Here is a 17,768-nt window from a genome sequence, read left to right on the forward strand (position 1 = left end):
TCCAGGCGCGGGTGCGCGCCGAGTTTCTCCCGCGCTGTAGGGGTCGCTGTGCTGAAGTCTCGCGGTGTTTCGGTCTCGGAGTCTCGGAGTGTTGGTGCTCAGGCTAACAGGATGCCGTCGATTGAGTACGACGAGTAAGTTGTTTTTTTTCTTCTTATTTGCCTGGATGTGTGTGCTGTTATTGGGCGGACGGGTAATGAGGTTTTATTTTCCGCAGTTCCAAGCCCAGCTGGGCCGACCAGGTTGAAGAGGAGGGAGATGAAGGTGCGTTTTCCCGACAAGCTAGCATTAGCTAACACACACACTCACACACGTGTTGGCGCGTCATACAACCGCTTTACATTTTCAATTTTAATTACACTACAGTTGCTCTTCTATTCTTCATACTGTTGTCGGTTTCTATTGTGTAATTATTGATTTTATTGTGAGCAGCGTGTGGCTTTTACTTCCTGTTAAGCGTAGCTAAGTAGCTAACCCGAACCCTGCGTGAATACATAGCGACACTCTGATTATCATTAGCCACGTTTATTTTATCTGTAATATCCATATGCCCTGATTTTCACACGCCTGTCAACTTTTTGGACATTTTTTCTTTAATGCGTGACTACAAGCAGTCGATATGAATACGCTGTGGGCGTCAGTAACGTTTGTCCTTCATAGGCACTCTTCCTTCGCCAAAAGAAACCATCAAAGGCAGCATCAAAACTGTCACGGAGTACAAGATTGATGAGGATGGCAAGAAGGTCAAGGTAAATTCTAGTAGATTTTTTTTGTGTGACTTTACTGGGTTTAAGTACAATTATACAGTTGTCAAACATCAGCCAGAAAGTGTAGGAACTGAGAAGTGGTCTGTGGTCCCCATCTGCAGAACCACGCCTTTATTGAGGACGTCTTGTGAATTGCCTATAATTTCCATCTATTGCCTATTGCAGTTGCACAACAGCTTGTGAAATTGATTGTCAATCAGTGTTACTTCCTAAATGTATGATTGACTTGGAGTTACATTGTGTTCCCGTAATTATTTTGAGCAGTGTATAAGTGCTATGACAAACCACAGATGCAAAACAAAAACATTGGATAGTCTTTGTCAGTAACATTGTTGTCTGCATTTGGTTGACACATCAGCACAATGATCTATTTTATGTAGACTGTCAAACTTTCATTTTTGTGTTACCCCTTTCTAGATTGTGCGCACCTTCAAAATTGAGACACGGAAGGCGTCTAAAGCTGTGGCTAGGAGAAAAGTATGTTTTATGAGTACTGCTTGGTGAGTTAAGGTTTGTTTGTATTGAGTTGATGGTAACCTGTGCGTTTTCCTTTTTTACCAGAATTGGAAGAAGTTTGGTAACTCTGAGTTTGATGCGCCAGGGCCCAACGTAGCCACCACGACAGTGAGCGATGATGTCTTCATGACTTTTATTTCTAGTAAAGAGGTAACCGGGCTCTTATTATTGTTGCATTCTGAAGGAAACATGGTGAATTAATATTAAGTAGTTAATTAATATTAACTCTGTTACTTTCACACCTCATTTTTTTCTCAGGACCTTAATGCTCAAGACCAGGACGAGGATCCTATGAACAAGCTGAAGGGGCAGAAGATAGTCTCCTGCCGAATTTGTAAAGGGGATCACTGGACCACTCGATGTCCATACAAGGACACACTTGGTCCTATGCAGAAGGAGCTGGCTGAGCAGCTGGGTCTGTCCACAGGAGAGAAGGAGAAAACTGCTGGTAAATCTGCAATTTATTTATAGAATAAATTTTTTTTTCTGATGTTTTGCTGAAGCAGTTATTGTTTCTGTTTTATCAGAGCCTGAGCCTGCAACGCCAATACAGAGTAAGACCGGGAAGTATGTTCCCCCCAGTCTGCGGGATGGTGGCACCCGAAGAGGAGAGTCCATGCAGCCTAATCGTAGAGGTGCTTATAAACCACATCAGCCACCATGTTTTTTTTTTTTTTTTCCCCCAACATGTTTGTTTAATTAATTAATTGATTGATTGTCCAGCCGATGATAATGCCACAATCCGTGTGACCAATCTGTCTGAGGACACAAGGGAAACAGACCTTCAAGAGCTGTTCAGGCCCTTTGGCTCTATTTCAAGGATTTATCTGGCCAAGGATAAGAACACTGGCCAGTCAAAGGTGAGAAGTATAGTGAGACATTTAAAAATCTAACTACTTCCCGAAGATTTCATACTTTTTATTTCAATCATTTTCTTCCTTTTTTGTATGTTTTCAGGGCTTTGCCTTCATCAGTTTCCATCGTCGTGAGGATGCAGCCAGAGCTATTACAGGAGTTTCTGGTTTTGGTTATGATCATCTCATCCTCAATGTTGAATGGGCTAAGTAAGTGCTAAAGACACACACACACACACACACACACACTCACAAACACAATTTTTGATATTTATTCCCTTGGTTTACGTTCTGCAGGCCATCTAACAACTAATTAAGAAAAATCCATATTAATTCCAAGAAGAGGATCAGCGTTTTCCTGGAGGTTGTATGAATAAAGCTATGATGAAATCCGCTGGTGCCTGTGTTGCATGTGTTGAGTCATGGTAGTATTGAAGTTGTCACTGTTGCCAAAAAAGGGGCCCAAACATCCGGTCTGAACATTTTGCAATACGAACGTCTGCTGGCCTTGACATTTAGGGTAGGGTTTGGATAAAACAAGCAATTTTAGCACAGCACAGTATAGTATATCACACATTCAAGCAGGCATCTAACTAACACACCTCATTTGATAAATGTAAAAAGTACATTAACCACGGCTGGAAGTGCCCCAGTTTGAGTAAGTTAAATCTGTAGTGTACAGCTTTTACAACTTAAAAAGTAGTCGGCCACTGAACAATGAAGAAATATTTTCTCTGAAATTATATCAATGGGTTGTTAATGTTAACCTAAAAAGCTTGTCCTCTTGAGGTTTTTGGCTTTTTTATGTTATGCACGTAGTTTTGTTTTTAAAACAGTGCATCTCTATTTCTTTGCTAGTGCTGCAATTTATTCATAAACAAGGGCTGCATGATTTGGGGGAAAAAGGTCATTACAATTACAGAGATCAATATTGCGATATAATTGGCACTTAATTACATATCAATAAAAACAATTACTAATAAAGTCTTAAATTTCAAAGTGAACTTAAATACATACAATTCTATCATTAGTAATGAAAATGTACCTGTTTGAAATTTGGTTATTTTTGTTTAACTGTGTTAAATATAGTAGTATATAGGAACTCTTTGACAAAAATGGGAAATGTTAGGGCTGTTATGTTGCCTCGTGTTGTAACGACTTTGACACTGGACAAAGAACTACAAATATGCAGTCCATAAATTATTATTGCCATACCAAAATTAGACTTAAAAGAGAGCAGCACTGTTGTACAGGGTGGGTGTGGCTTTGAGTAAGAACTGAGGTGTGTTTGGAGTACCAAAATATGCAGTACATTTCCAACCCTAACATCTTTAGAGCTTTTAGTCCATTTTTTATTACAAAAACCACACACACATCCTTTTTAAATAAAGTGCCACCTGAGCTGCCAGAACAAAAGAATTGATTACTGATTATTGATAAGTGTTTTTTTTTTTTTTCTTCCTTAATCTTAACAGGATTTGCTTGAATGTCAGAACTTGTACACTGCAGACACACACACACACACACACACACACAAACACACTCTCTCACTCCCTTTGTTCAATGCAAAAATGTCCACATGATCCTGGCTCAGGCTCGCTCTTTGAGGCCATGTTGCCTGCTGCAGAAAACAGCCGCTCAGATGGTGTTGATGTGGCAACACCATACAGAGGTAAGAAGTGAAGTGTTTGTCATTGTGAAACTGCAGCACACGATGACATAACGAAATGTGTCCTCTGCTTTTAACAATCACCCTTGGTGAGCAGTGGGCAGCCATGAAAGGTGCCAGCAAAGCAGTACCCACACACTGCTCCCCGATTTTTTTAATGGGATTCAAACCAGCAACTTTCTGATTACGAGGCCGCTTCCTTAACTGCTAGGCTAAGGACCATGCATCCTTGTCTCCGCAACACTAATCGATGATATTCGTTGCAAACTCTTTGTAATCGATGCGTTGTTGCAGCACTAGTTTGGGAGACAACCCTGTGAAATGTAAAAATAAATACTGGTGTACACTTGGTATCACAAATGACAATCACGTTGCAAGAGGCAGACATGCTTGGGTGAGTTTTGACGTTTTACACCTTCATATCGGAGTTTAATATGGTTAGACTTTCATGCACTCAATTTTAGCAAGTCCAACTGTTACCTTTGTTTAAAACACACTAGACACAAGAGACTTGATAAGAGCTTTTATTTGAAATATTACATAATAGAAAATACTACATAAAATTCCCACCACTGTCCATGAGTGGATATTTTCAAACACATGAATAAAATCACATTTACAAAAAGATAAAACAAATCACATAATGGCACGAAACAGACACCCACTGAGACTCCGCATGGATGGTTAGGCTCCCACAGGCAGTGGAATGACTTCCCAGTTAAAGGGAACACATTTGATGGGATGGAGGAGTTTATTCTGAAATTTCCATTTTCTCCTGTTTCACAGGGTCTATTAAAAAATAAAAATAATGAATGTGATGTCCAGTCACTAGCTTTTATAACAAATGAATAAAAAGTACTCGTACCAGACTCTCCTTCCTTAACCCTCTCTTGGACACACTTCTTGATTTCCAACCCAATGGCTTTGGCAAGAGGCGGCGGCACAGCATTACCCACCTGGAAAAACCGCATGAATGTGAGCCTTCTGCTTAAAAAGGGGTGTGGCACATTTCATTAAGTCCCTACAGTAGTCATATTACGGTACCTGCCGGTGCTTGTCCAGAATGTTTCCAAAGAAGCGGTAGGTGTCTGGGAATCCTTGTGAGCGTGCACACTCTCTGACACTCACCACACGGTGCTGCTCAGCATGCAAAACTCGACCCTGTTAAAGCACATGCGGACTTTTAAAACAAACAGCAAGGCGAAATATTGGTTCCACTACACCAGTCTATCTGGACCCCTACCTGCTTGCCCATAGGCTCAGGGTTGGTGACCGTGGTGCTGAAGAATCCGTCCCACTCCAGTCGCCCGTACAGTCCAGCCCAGTGGTTGTGGCGGTTGCCAGTGTGGGGCAAGCACCATGGGATCAGGGTGTTGAACTGCCGGTCTGCCGGATCACAAGGCTTCCCTGGGGGTCAAAAAAGGTAGAGAAACCTGACTAGCATGATCCAGAAACACCACAATCTCAACCACACCCAATTGAACACAAAAGTATAAGGGAGGTGAAAGGATTGGTTTCTTATTTGGGTTGGATGAGTGTACTGGATGCAGATAAAATCTGTACAACAGGTCACTGCGTTGCCAGCGCTAAGCCACACAAACTTGACTGATTTCAGGATTGTTCCTGTGATTTGGTATTACCATAAAGTGAAAGCGGACACATTCAGAGCAAGAAACACGTTGAAGAATTTGTTAAGTATTCCAATAATTAATGAACGTGTAAATATTGACCAACCCCCCCCACGAGTAATGTCTGCTCACATTACCTCCAGCACAGGTACACACTCCCCTCAGCGCTCCTGTGCTGCTTCGGCCGTTCTTTTTGTCAGGGTGTGTGTAGCGCAGCTTCTTAGTCATGGTCCCGTCCTTCAACCGGACCTCAATGTTCGGGAGGTCTCTCCAGTCCGAACCAGGAGCCAGGGGTATGTGGCGCATTCGGGCCGCCACAAGAGCGCTCATGTCCTTGACGCACAAACGCCGTAGTTAAAAACCAGCAAAAGCACCAGACCCACAGCCATTACAGGTGGCTCCCTCTACTGGCTGAAGGAGCTTAAAGCCACACACACACCTTGCAAATGTGGTCCCTCAGAATCGGCTGGTACTGAGAGCCACGGATCTGCCTCTGGAACCAGGACTGTGGCTCGCCGTTGTAGGATATCTCCAGGGCCGCTGCCCCGTTGCGAATCTCAGGGAGATCAGACATGGTGTCTCGCACAGTGATCGTGCGATAAATACCACCGTTGCCTCTGAAAACAGTTATTCAGTATAAGTGCTGCAGACGCTAATATTTCCAAAGAAAATTATTGAGTGGGTTAAAGACTTCTTACCGAGTCACATTGGAGACGTATTTCTTGTCATCCACCACCACGCTAAGGGAACACGCTCGTGGGGCAAACACATGAAGGGGCTCAGGGTAGCGGGGAAGCTTCTCCCCTGGGGCAGCTGCCAGAATAATTGCCCTGCGCCTCGTCTGGGCAACACCATACTGCCCTGCCTGAGAAATCAGTCGCAAAAGAAGATGGTTCGCTGGGTTGCACAGATCAGCAGCGGTCACCTCAAGAAAAAGGAGTAACCTTGTAACACCAAAACGTACCTGAAGCACCCCGAAAGTACACTGGTACCCCATTCTCACAAGGCAGCGGAGTGTCAGCTTGAGCACCATGGAGCGCTTGAATGACACAAAGTTCCTCACGTTTTCAAGCAGGAAGAACTTTGGCCTGTAGTAGTCACAGTAACTGAAAGGTGGGGAGAGGTAGGTAAGCGGAGAGCCCCTTTATTATAATAAAAAACAATAAAGCATGTTACATTTTAAATTCTTCACCTCAGATAGGACACAACCAGAGAGTTCTTGAACTTTGAGTAAGTGCGAGAGTTGAAGCGGTTCATGCCACTGAAGCCTTGGCATGGAGGCCCTCCACAGAGCATCTCCACATCACCCTTCTGGGGCAGTTTTTGGCCCAGAGAGTTGGTCTTCTCTCCAGACATGACCAGCTTCAGCAGTACGTTGCAGTCCTCTGTGAACACCGTGGTGCCAGGGTTGTTGAGCCTGAACGCCTGCGCTGCTGGGTCCCACATCTCAATGGCCCACAAAGTTTCAGAGATACCTGAGCAACCAAAATCAAAATGGATCCTCTCGCATTACAAGGAAATAAATATAAAAATAGGCTGGAGGGAGCATTGAAAATGAAAGCTCACCTGCTTGGTGAAAACCTTCAGACAGACCACCACAGCCAGAAAAGACATCCAATGTGCGCAGTTTGGGCACCTTGGCCTCCTTGTTCTCCTGGTCTGCAGAGTCTTGTGAAGAACCGGCTGATTTCCCTTTTCCTTTCCCTAAGGAGAAATTAAACAGTTTCTTACACATTTTTACAAAACTTCTATGATGTTCAAGGCAAATTTTAATGAACATCTGTGGTTTAACCAGAAAATTGTTAAAACTATTCAACCCCGAAATGCTTGACTTAAATCCTCCAAGTTGGCACAGGCCTGAGCGAGTAAAATTGACCCAGTCAGGGCCGATCCAATATTAGAGGCTGTAATTTACATGACTAAAGTGGACACGTGGCTGAGAAAATTCTGGAATATGCAAGCAACACATGCAGCACCACAGGACATGGTTCACCACAAAGCTGATACTATGAGATGTGCAGTTTTAAACATATATGCATGTATAAATAAAAAGCATAAGACTGCATTAGAAACCATGTACTTTGTTATACATGGATTTCAATGACTTTTCCAAAATTTAAATGTTTTTTTGTATTCAACGGCCTGAAATTCTGTGACTTTCACAGGTTTTTAATGACCATAGGAACCTTTGCAGAGGGCATGTGGACAGGAGTGACATGGTCACATTTTTGCACACATCACAGACCTTTGCCCTTGCCTTTTCCCTTGCCCTTGTTCACCACACCACGAGCATGATTGGGAGGATCTTCAAAGCTCTTGGTCCTGTAATTATAGGCCTGAGGACAAAAGCACATTACTTTAAAAACCTGTACTCTAAACACTCAAAATACAACATGGCGTTACAAGTACAAAAACCCACAGATCACCCTTAAATGCCTGTCTGTGGCGAAGACTTCTGGAAACTGAATTAAAACTGGAAAAATCACCACATCAGCGAAATCACTAAAGCTGTACATGCCTTATTATGATCCAATTAGAACTGGAATTTTAGCTGTTTTACTGAAGCGGGATTCTCAGTAGCAGAATTTATAAACTAATCCATACAGTAAACTAATGAATGTTAAACGCTGACTGCAGGCATGACCGAGGACTCCTTTCAGATTGGAAAATGAAAAATCTAGCATACATTTCATGTATGTGGTCATAAACAGTAGCTTTGGTGACTAAGACCTGTGATTCAACGCAAACATTCTGTAAATTCAACTAATGCATTTGCTTCAAATGCCCACTTTGGGCATTTTGAAACCAATTCTGATTGAGTCAAGGAATGAACATCACCTCCAAAAAATAGAAGCGGTCTGGCCCTCCACTGGAATACTCCTGAACACTCTCAACCAGGTCTTCGCCATATTCCACCCGACAGCGTCCCTGCAAATCTGCCATGTCCACTGCGACCTCCTCGTCACTCCAGTAGAGCTGATTTATATCGGTGTGGTAACCTGCCTTCAGGCCCTTGTGAGTGTTCTCCGGCCTGAGCCACAGCAAAAAAGCGGATTTAAAAAAAAAAAATTAAAATTCCCTTGTTGAAAGTTGTCTTCTGTTATGGACAGAAGGAACCTACCGGTAAAATTTATAGAGGCGCAGCTTGACCTCAGAAGTGCTGGTCTTGTTGTTGCTGCGCTTGTGGCTGCAGTAGATCTCCTTAATTCGGCCAACGCGAAAGGGCTCCGGTGCATCCAGGTTGGAGCCCTTTATGTAGTCGGAGGATTTCCTGTAGTACTCCGGATAGAGTTCCTCATCCACAAAGTCCTTTCTATGGGAGCGCTTCACCGGGCTTGCAGCCTTGACCCTGCAACGAGGCACACAGAGAGGACTTGCCCACAGCTACGCACAACGGGACCCGGAGATGAAGCGTTCTTTAAAAAGATCTTTACCCGAATGAGAACTTATCAGGCAGGAGGTAGACCCCATCGCCAACACGGTACTGCTCCCCCTTCAAACAGGCCAGGGCATAGTAGGTTTTCGAATCCCCCTCCTCCAGAGGTTCAAATGCACGAGGAGTCTCCTGCTCCGCACGCTCGGCAGCCCGGGTGCAGCTGGCACAAAAGCTGAAGAGACCAGTAAGGTTAGTTACAAATGGACAAATGCCCTAAAGAGGGAAAAAGAGGCTCGTCCACAGAAACCTACGTGTACTTTGAGTCCTCTGATGGTGTGACTTCTGGTGGCGTTTCAAACCGGGCAAATTCACTCTCATGCCACAGCTGATAGAAGAAGCTCTTGCCATCATCCTCGATCACCTTCATGTCATCGTCCACACCGCCCTAATTTAGGAAAGAACGGTTCTAGGTTACACATGCTAGTTTCTTAAGACCACAAAATGTGTAAACGGACCAATGGCCCCCTACCTCCATGAACCAGTTCTCTGAAGGAGCCTTGTACAAAACATTGACTTTGCCATGGATGTAGCTCAGGGGCATGTCCTCACATTCATCCACGAGGAAGATCTCCAAGGGGTCTGACGACTCTCCCAGCACAGTGTCTGTACCACGGCAGAACCAGTGGGCGTGGAACATCTTCTCTTCCCCATCCCACAAAGCTGTGATCCTGGAAGCACAGAAAATAGAATAAACGGCTGAAACAATTAGAGAAGTACTGAATTATCTGAAATGAAATCGTGTGTAGACCGCTATTCTCTACCTGGCCAGATAGAGGGGTTTGGACGGATCATCTGGACTAACGGACACACAGTCTCCGACCTCCAGCACCTCATTGTCCAAAGAGACCTTCATATAATACCCCTTTTTACCCTGCAACAGTAAATCAAGGAGAAATTAAACCCCATATTTGAAACTACAGGGAGGTGAAGTCAGATCCACGAATAATTTGAATATTTAGGGAGGAAATTGCAAGCCAGAATTACTCCACACCTCAACTTGTTCCCCGACCCAGGAGATCTTGCTCTTGTTCTGTTTCTTCTTTTTTGCCTGGGACATCTTTTTTGAGTCGGATTTCAGAATAGGCAGATCTTCATCTACATTATCATCCTCATCTGCCTCCTTCAGAGCCAGGTTGGGACATCTGTTGGAAACAAAAAGTAGTAAAAGATAAGATGTATAAATACTGTAGATGCACCATATTTCACCAGTAAATATGGACTAATCCAGAAAGATATGAATTTGCTAATAATGACATTAAAATTGGGCAATCATAAAACAAACCCACCCCATCTTAATATTCCCTTCTCTACACACATGGAAGTGTTCATGAGGGTCTGGGACTCATTACGGTACTCATTTTGTAAACATGCTGACAAGTTAGAATGAGCTCACTAGAACACACTGTTCTCGAACAAAACCCACCAAAAGGAGCAGAGATGCTGGCCAAGTAAAGCAAACTGCAGAAGCGATTGGCCAGGAAGGGGAGGGGGAGAAAGAAAACCTACCTCCTCTTATGGCAGCCTTGTTTGTTGCGGCCACTGCCACCAAACTTAACCATGTCTTTACAGGCTGGACACTTCCCACAGTCTGGAGCTTGGCACACCTTTTAAAATAAAAATCCCAAACAAGGCTCAAAATTAAATCTCAAATTTCACCACCTACACCACATTTCATGCCAAGAACTGGCTGTACAAACATGGAAGCAGGACATAAAACCACATGCAATTAACAGTCAAAGTGAAAGTCCACAGAGAGAAGATTGTTCACGCAAGATATTAAAAGCGGCGCAGTCAATGACCTGCCTCACCTCACATACACCACAGCGCTGTCGCTTCGCACCTCCATCCTTATCATTCTGGTCAATTTGGTCAGAAAAAAAGGTGTCAAAGATCTGGTACACCAGCTTGGTGGTAGTAGCTTTGGTTGGGCCCTTATTGTCCTTCTCAATCTTTGTGGGGTGACGAACGGCCTGCCTCCTTGCTGCTCTCCTGAAGGGAGAAATATATATATTTTTTTAAAAGTAGCGTACGCTTACTTGACACCATTTCAGTGAAGATAAAAAGAAAAGCACACAAGCAGAAATGGTGCCATGCAGATCAAGATGGCAAACAATAGACAAAAGCCATTAGAGCTGGGCGATGGACTAAACTCTGATTAAAACTTCCACATCAGTAGAACGGAGGATGACACTAGACTTGACACAAATAAGCTCGTCATCCGAAGATGCTACAAAGCCATATCCTAGTTATTAGGACTAAAGGCATGAGATTTATTATTATTTTTAAATGTTAAGGTGTGTGGGGGATGGGATTAAATCATAAGCAAAATGATAATCAAAATAAATTGAAACCTGGTCTTGGTTTGATTTGAATCACCCACCACTAGCAGCCATACATGACTGGGCATCAATTTTGTGGATGTTATCACTTCACAGGCCACAACCACTTGGATGCATTCAAATAAGGGTTCACCTACCAGTACAGCAGCATGCTGCATTAAAGAACGTCAGAGGGACTGTTAGACACATAAGGACGGGTGCAAAAACCACCACCAGATGGCTTTCACACAAATAAATAAATAAATAAAAACCTTGGACATTTAACAGCCTCTAGAAATGGGGGAGGGGGCTGTTTTGTGACCAGGCATGCAGGGGTAAAAGTTGCATGGACAATCCAAAATGGAAAAAGACAATTAGGTCAAGAAAGCTCTATAAAAATAAATAAATAAATAAATAAAATAAAAAAAGAAACTTGGAAAGGGCAGGGGTCTGGACAACAGGGCTACATTAGCAAGTGGATTAACTGATCATTTAATGTGATTATATGAATAGATTACATAAACCATATAAAAACAGATCGTGGTGAGAGTCATGACGTTGAATGTACTGTGAGCAAAGCGTGGTTTTGATTATATACAAATACATTTCCTTAGTTTGAAATGGCAATGCTCCAATTCAAACCCTTTACAAAAGAGGTAAAATGTGAAAGGTACAGAAAATAAATCCCACTAGAATACCCAGAGCATCTAAATAGACATCCACCATCTCAGTCACAGGGGCAACTCAAATATGTCAAACCACAGAGATTCCCTGCCACCTACCTCTTTCCCAGGGTAACACCAGCAAGTTTGATCAGGTCCCTCATGCAGGGCGTGACTATGATGGGCTGCTCGTCTGAGTCCCCAGCCTCATCGTAGCTCTCCACCTGCTCCACGACAAACTGGGCATGGCGTAGCAGCGTGTCCTCAGTGAACCGGTTGAAGTTGAGGCCAGCAGGGGGCACTGTGGTCTATGGACCAAAAAGCAAGCTGTGGACATGACCATTAACTACTGTGTGAAGGAAGGAAAACCTGTAACATGGAGAGAACTTACCTCTATCTTGTTGAGCAGGTCCTCATAGGTGGTATCTTGGTTCTTTTGGAGGAACTCAACCACAATCTTGCTCATGTAGATTTTCTCCTGCATAAGAGCAAAAATGTAGGAGTACTCCTCACTGGGCTCCATGAGGATGTAGTCGGCAAAAGCTGGAACAAAAATATATCTATAAAACACCAGCAGAAACAAATTGGCAAAGGCAAAAATGGTTAACTAAAGTATTAAAGCTCAATATGCATGGCAGCATACAAATGGTCTAAATATAGCAAACAATATACATGTTCTTTTAATAATTAAAAAAAAAAAAAACAAAAAACAAAAAAAAAAAACCTCCTGAAACATACCAGCTCTCATCATTAATTGAATCACAAAAATAAATAAATAAATAAATAAATAAAAAGGTGGTGGTAAAGATCACCTGTAGTGAAACCAATAAGAGCCTTCTCTCCACCATCAAAGCCAGTGATCCACCAAGCATTGATTGGTCCAAGCTTCTTTGCTGGAACACCACCTTAAAATGGGGATAGACATTTTTTATAAAGCCTTAAATAATTAGAAAAAGAGGGGTGGTGGAAGACAATTCTGTAGTGCCATACCATCCATGCAAGGGTTGTCATCATAAATAGGTTTGACTGAGCAGCTGAAGTACAGTTCAATATTCTTCTCAATTAGGCCAGAGTCAAAAGGGCACAAATGACCACGTTTGTCATAGACACTGTAAACAAAAAAAAAAAATAATAATAATGAGCCCAATTTTTATATTAAATTCTGTCAAAGCAACCAGCACTCACCTGAAATTTGTGATTTTGTGCTGGGGCAGCTCTTCATAGCTCTCAAACCCATCTTCATTGGAGTCAAAAAGAGATAGGCGTTCATCAGTCAACATCTCAGGCTCATCCAGCTGGAGAAAGCGTAAAAGTGCAAATGCACCTTAAAAATCAAAAACCCCAACAAGACCGCTGCCATTAATGAGGCATTGAGTGGAAGAAATGAACAAACCGCATCATCGGGATCTCCTTGAAAAAACTTGAGGTCAGAGTCATCCAGGTACTGTCTACAATCCGAACATTTTGGTGGTGGGTTCTAAATCGATAAAAAGAATTAATAAATGAAGACTATGCACTATTGTATAAAAGTCGGAAGATCAGCTTTGACCTATGGGTGCACTAGGTTTTGGCAAAGCAGGGGACACTCACCTTTGCTGGAGTCGCAGGCTTGGCCTCACTGCCAGAGTTCCTTGTAGTTGGCCTGGAGAGAAAAGAAATAAATAAAAATACAATTTACACACACACACAGTATAGAAATATATAAAACGGGGTACACCAGACGTTAAAACAATTGGAGGAATAATATGTTACATACTTCTCATCCGATTCTACTTTAAGACGTTTCTCTTCACGGGCCTTAAAAACAACAAATATTGTATTTAGTAAGTATTGATGAATAGAATAATCATTAAAACATACATACTCTTGAGGTGGGAGGCTACCACACAAGGCTCAATTATTTACGGACACCCCCCCCACCTTGTAGGAATAGTACAGCAACTTCAGTTTAGGGTCCGAATGTGGCACTTACTTCCTCTACAGAGTCACCTTCATCAATTTTCTCTTCAGCATTTCCATTTGTAGCATCTCCATCAACCTCATCGGATTTACGCTTTGGACTAAGGGAAAAATTAGTTTTTTTTTTTTTTTTGTTTTAAATGGCACATTTTAAAAAATGGGAAATTATATATATCCTTCAATTACTCACACTCTGGAAAACATTGATAAGATGCTTGGTTGTTGCTTCCCAGAGTTTCGTGTAAGTCTGGAACTTTGAGATTCTTGTAAAGAAAAAAAAAAAGAAAATCAAAAAAATTCATAAAAGCATAATTGGCAAAATTACACAAAAGCTCAGACTGAGCAACACAAAAGGCTGCAAGAGTCAATGCAGCAGGGCATCTCAGTGATCAGAACATCCAGAAGATTGAAATGTTATATTGCGTACATCATACTAAAACAAAACTGGCTCAATGTACACCCCCCATGAATATAGTCATGTGAGATCCATTTATTTTTGCCCCGGGTCCGGTGATATGATGCGCCGATTGCTGCAGATCCCATAATGCAGTGTGCACTTTGCTGACCGAGCGCCCCAGGCACTGAGTTTGCATGGTGACTGAAGGATGGAAAAAATTTCTTAGCTGCTTCACAAAGTGTTCAGCAAGGCAACTGAAGCACTGTATTGTGGGACATGTAGTTTGTGTTGTCTGCTCTCAGTGTCGCCGGGCCATAATCGTGGATCTGCATGTGGCCTGTGGGCCACCAGTTTGACACCCCTGTGATTAGTGTGAAGCAGAAACAGCTTCAAATGTCAGATGTTTTCAAGCACGTCCTGGCACTCAATTCTAATCATTTTAGAAACACTTATTGAATCATGCCTCAGATGATCAATCTTTGGTGCGCTCACACAACATTGTTAATTTTCCATACAGCAGAGGTGGATAAGCTGGTTTTACTGTAGCCAAGAAAATGTTAACCCTGAGATGGTAGCTACTTCACACTTTGTCCTGGCAGCAGTGGGCCAAATATTTCTTAGATGTAGTTATGATCTAAACACTGACATTATGCGCATGGGATACAAATTACTTTAGCTTAAAATAAATGTTTTTGTAATTCATCTTTTTGTTATTTATTATCTTTGCGATATCTGGGCAGGGCATGGGTAAAATCGCTGTGTTTGTTTCTGTATGAAATTTCTATGATCCAGTTTGTGTTTTCAGAAACGTGTGCGGCGCTTCGAAATGTGCCCTCTGCATTTAACGGGCAGCCATGAAAGGTGCCCGGGGAGCAGTGTGTGCGGAATGAGCGTTGCTCAGTGGCAACAACCTCCCACGGGTCCATTTTCAAATAATACTTACCCGCTAGGATACCACACACACACACACACACACACACACACACACACACACACACACACACACACATTCCCAGAGATTACAGGTCACAGCGTCTGTACCCAGTCAGCTAAAAGCCCAGCTGCATGAAGCCATTTCAAGATGCGCGGGTCCAGCTTTTAAACAGGAGTCCAATGACGGAAGTAAAATGATTATTCTGCCGCTGCTACAGACAGGTTCAATCTGATCTGACGTACTGAGTGTTACTTACTGTTTGTTTCAAGGTCCGGTTTACTCCGGCGGCCACCTCTGGCCTTGGGAGCGCTTGGAGATTTGATTGCTTCACCTTCGCCCTGAGTGTCCATGGCTGTTCCCGATTCACCCTGAGCCTCGCTGGAGCCATTCTCTGTAAAGCCATTAGCTTGGCCATTCTTTTCAGCCCCCTCGCCATCTTTCTCCAAGCACAGCACCTGCTTCAGAAGGGCTTTGACTGCAGAAGTGTACCCTTCCTGAACACATTTATGACAAAGGCAACAAAAATAGGGGCAGAAGTCACACCAACTATTTAACGATAAATACAAAAAAAACCACACACAACAAAGAAAAAAGAAGCAGGCTACTCACGTCAGAAAGCTCAGAGTTCTTAAGCTTGACCTCAAGGCTTTTAAGCTGGTCCTGAGTGTCGGCAAGGAGGAACTCCTGCAATAACCCGAGCTTCTCTTTCACACGCACCTGTAAAGAATACACACGCACACCACAGTTCATACACAATCGCACAATTGTTAACAAGCATGAGGTCAGACACCAACCTCATCAGACAAGCCATCTCCATCCTGCTCCAACACCTGCAACCTGCAGAGGTCAAAGGGGAAAGTTCACATGCACAGAATGGAACAAGTAAAAATGTGCACAACGGAGTCAGACCAAGACCCAAATCATCCATACAAAATCATGTCACACGCCCTCAAATTTGACACGACAATTAGATAATTTAAATGAATAAAGAGATTACAAACAGCAGCATGCAGCAAAACACAGGACTGTCATGAGTAAAACTACCTTAAATAACTAAATATCAATTAATTAACTCCTATAGTTTTATAAGTGGCATGCTGCTCACTGTATTTTTTTCTGATTATTATTGTCGCAATGTTGGTTTTGACATTTAGTTCTGCATATACCTACACATCCAAAGAAAATGTGTCAAGCAACCACATGCCGTAGGAACGATTATTTCACTGTGAAACACACGTAATATGTGGACTATACACACAGTCTGTGTAATTATGGTAAGGTTTAGGTAATCATGCAGCTTACATTAATGTAAAAATAAAAAAAGAAACCATTCGTTTGGCTCTGCATGACAAAAGGAAATTAAAAGAGGAATATGCAGAAGTAAATGTCAACATACAGACAGAGGGAGGCCACTTATAAAAATCACACAATAGCATATATACATATTACGAGGAGTTTTAAGATCTGGGATGTCGTAAATAAAAGACTGTTTGGCTCCTTCCCTCCCCCCTGGTCCAAAATCACTGCGTGACCGGCACTGGCATCGTCCCCGTCCCACGCTAGCTAGCGGACAGCCTCGCCGCGTTTGGCGCCAAATTCAGAAGGGCGCCAGCAGGAACCAAAACAGGGCGGAGAGCCGCGACCCGCGCAACACGTGACCCGCCGCCAAAAGCGCGCGTTCAGCTCGCGATTAGAAACGGGGCTGTAAACAACGCGGCTCCGCGCCGCCGCCACGCACCCGCGGTGAACACGCAGCCCACCCGGCCACCCCACGACGCGGCGGAGCGCCCGCACACGCCCCGCCGGAGGCAGCCCTACCTTTCCCTGACATCCTCCGGCAGACACAACGAGGTCCTGGCTGGCATCTCGAGTCGCTAAAAACACCGGCGGGCGGTTAAAAGAGCAATGAGAAGAGCTCGGCGCGTTAAAATCACGGGGAAGGCGCGGAGCGCGACGGCAGCGGCGGGAGCGGGGACGGGCTTTTATGGGTCGTGCGCGGCGGCGGCGCGCGGCCCGTGCTTTTCGCGCGGAAACCCGGATACGGTGGACGAGACCACTGGGGCGGACTCGTCGGTGGAGCGAGTGCCGCGCGGGGGCCTTCTGGTTTTCTGGCGACGCGTAGGCGCAATTGTGCAGAAGCCAGTCAGCGCGCCGTCGCCACTTTGTGAAATTTCTGTACGGCTGCCTTTGGAGCGATTCGTTTTCGTTCCTTGCCCCCCCCTGTCTGCTCACATGGACTTTACCTAACGGAACGTAAACAGGATTTTACCAAGTGTCACATCTGGCGGGGGAGCATTGACACTAGTTGTTTTGAATCGCAAACGCAATGAAGGGACAGAAAGGCCACGTCTTACGAAGACGTACGAGGTATAGAGTTGAATTGTTTGATTTTAGTGTCGCAGCACGTTGATATGGACGGATTGGTTATTTTACTGCAACCCCTGACGAAGATGTCACAGAGTTAATAAAGAAACCAGTTCCCTTCCTTCCTTAAATGAAAAGAAATAAGTCAAAGAGATAATTATTATATTTTCAGTCATATAGAATTATGTTCAGTCCAGTCACAGAGCATAAGAGGTCATTCTTTTCATCAAAACATACGTAAAGACCATGACCTTTTACTCCAGG

The 17,768-nt window shown here is 43.5% G+C and overlaps 2 protein-coding genes across 3 annotated transcripts; one reads left to right on the top strand and one right to left on the bottom strand.

Annotated features, from left to right (window-relative positions):
* The first annotated feature begins 21 nt into the window (after positions 1–21).
* Positions 22–2,530, top strand: eif3g (eukaryotic translation initiation factor 3, subunit G). Its single transcript, XM_028987513.1, has 10 exons — positions 22–134; positions 218–264; positions 661–749; positions 1,185–1,244; positions 1,329–1,433; positions 1,542–1,731; positions 1,811–1,918; positions 2,007–2,143; positions 2,241–2,347; positions 2,435–2,530. The coding sequence occupies exons 1-10, from the start codon at positions 112–114 to the stop codon at positions 2,448–2,450; spliced, it is 882 nt and encodes a 293-aa protein (XP_028843346.1). The 5' UTR covers positions 22–111; the 3' UTR covers positions 2,451–2,530.
* Positions 2,531–4,314: 1,784 nt separating this feature from the next.
* dnmt1 (DNA (cytosine-5-)-methyltransferase 1) lies at positions 4,315–17,349 on the bottom strand. 2 transcript variants are annotated; one of them, XM_028986968.1, is made up of 35 exons: positions 16,959–17,349; positions 15,935–15,977; positions 15,750–15,857; positions 15,397–15,634; positions 14,000–14,072; positions 13,823–13,910; positions 13,607–13,647; positions 13,441–13,492; positions 13,244–13,327; positions 13,036–13,145; positions 12,841–12,959; positions 12,663–12,755; positions 12,242–12,393; positions 11,971–12,158; positions 11,347–11,361; positions 10,679–10,859; positions 10,377–10,474; positions 9,862–10,012; positions 9,632–9,741; positions 9,340–9,538; positions 9,122–9,255; positions 8,869–9,042; positions 8,556–8,783; positions 8,273–8,465; positions 7,680–7,770; positions 7,001–7,138; positions 6,627–6,909; positions 6,399–6,540; positions 6,133–6,299; positions 5,874–6,051; positions 5,572–5,767; positions 5,050–5,213; positions 4,851–4,967; positions 4,672–4,762; positions 4,315–4,595 (listed from the first exon to the last, which is right to left on the bottom strand). In XM_028986968.1, exons 1-35 carry the CDS (start codon positions 17,003–17,005, stop codon positions 4,558–4,560), a joined length of 4,524 nt encoding a protein of 1,507 aa, XP_028842801.1. In that variant the 5' UTR covers positions 17,006–17,349; the 3' UTR covers positions 4,315–4,557. The 2 variants fall into 2 exon arrangements, with proteins under 2 accessions (XP_028842801.1, XP_028842802.1); XM_028986969.1 differs by lacking the exon at positions 11,347–11,361.
* Positions 17,350–17,768: the final 419 nt, after the last annotated feature.

The sequence above is a fragment of the Denticeps clupeoides genome, chromosome 7, assembly GCF_900700375.1.
Source record: "Denticeps clupeoides chromosome 7, fDenClu1.1, whole genome shotgun sequence".
Classification (NCBI taxonomy): Eukaryota; Metazoa; Chordata; class Actinopteri; order Clupeiformes; family Denticipitidae; genus Denticeps; species Denticeps clupeoides.

What these genes read in the sequence shown, in the direction of transcription:
- eif3g (XM_028987513.1), top strand. Translation starts at nt 112, where the DNA reads ATGCCGTCGATTGAGTACGACGA. An exon ending in CCGTCGATTGAGTACGACGA is followed by an intron (nt 135 to 217) that starts GTAAGTTGTTTT and finishes TATTTTCCGCAG; the next exon opens with TTCCAAGCCCAGCTGGGCCG. An exon ending in CTTTTATTTCTAGTAAAGAG is followed by an intron (nt 1,434 to 1,541) that starts GTAACCGGGCTC and finishes TTTTTTTCTCAG; the next exon opens with GACCTTAATGCTCAAGACCA.
- dnmt1 (XM_028986968.1), bottom strand. Translation starts at nt 17,005, where the DNA reads ATGCCAGCCAGGACCTCGTTGTGTCTGCCGGAGGATGTCAGGGAAAG. An exon ending in GGGTCGGGGAACAAGTTGAG is followed by an intron (nt 9,742 to 9,861) that starts GTGTGGAGTAAT and finishes TTACTGTTGCAG; the next exon opens with GGTAAAAAGGGGTATTATAT. An exon ending in CCTGATAAGTTCTCATTCGG is followed by an intron (nt 8,784 to 8,868) that starts GTAAAGATCTTT and finishes GCCTCGTTGCAG; the next exon opens with GGTCAAGGCTGCAAGCCCGG.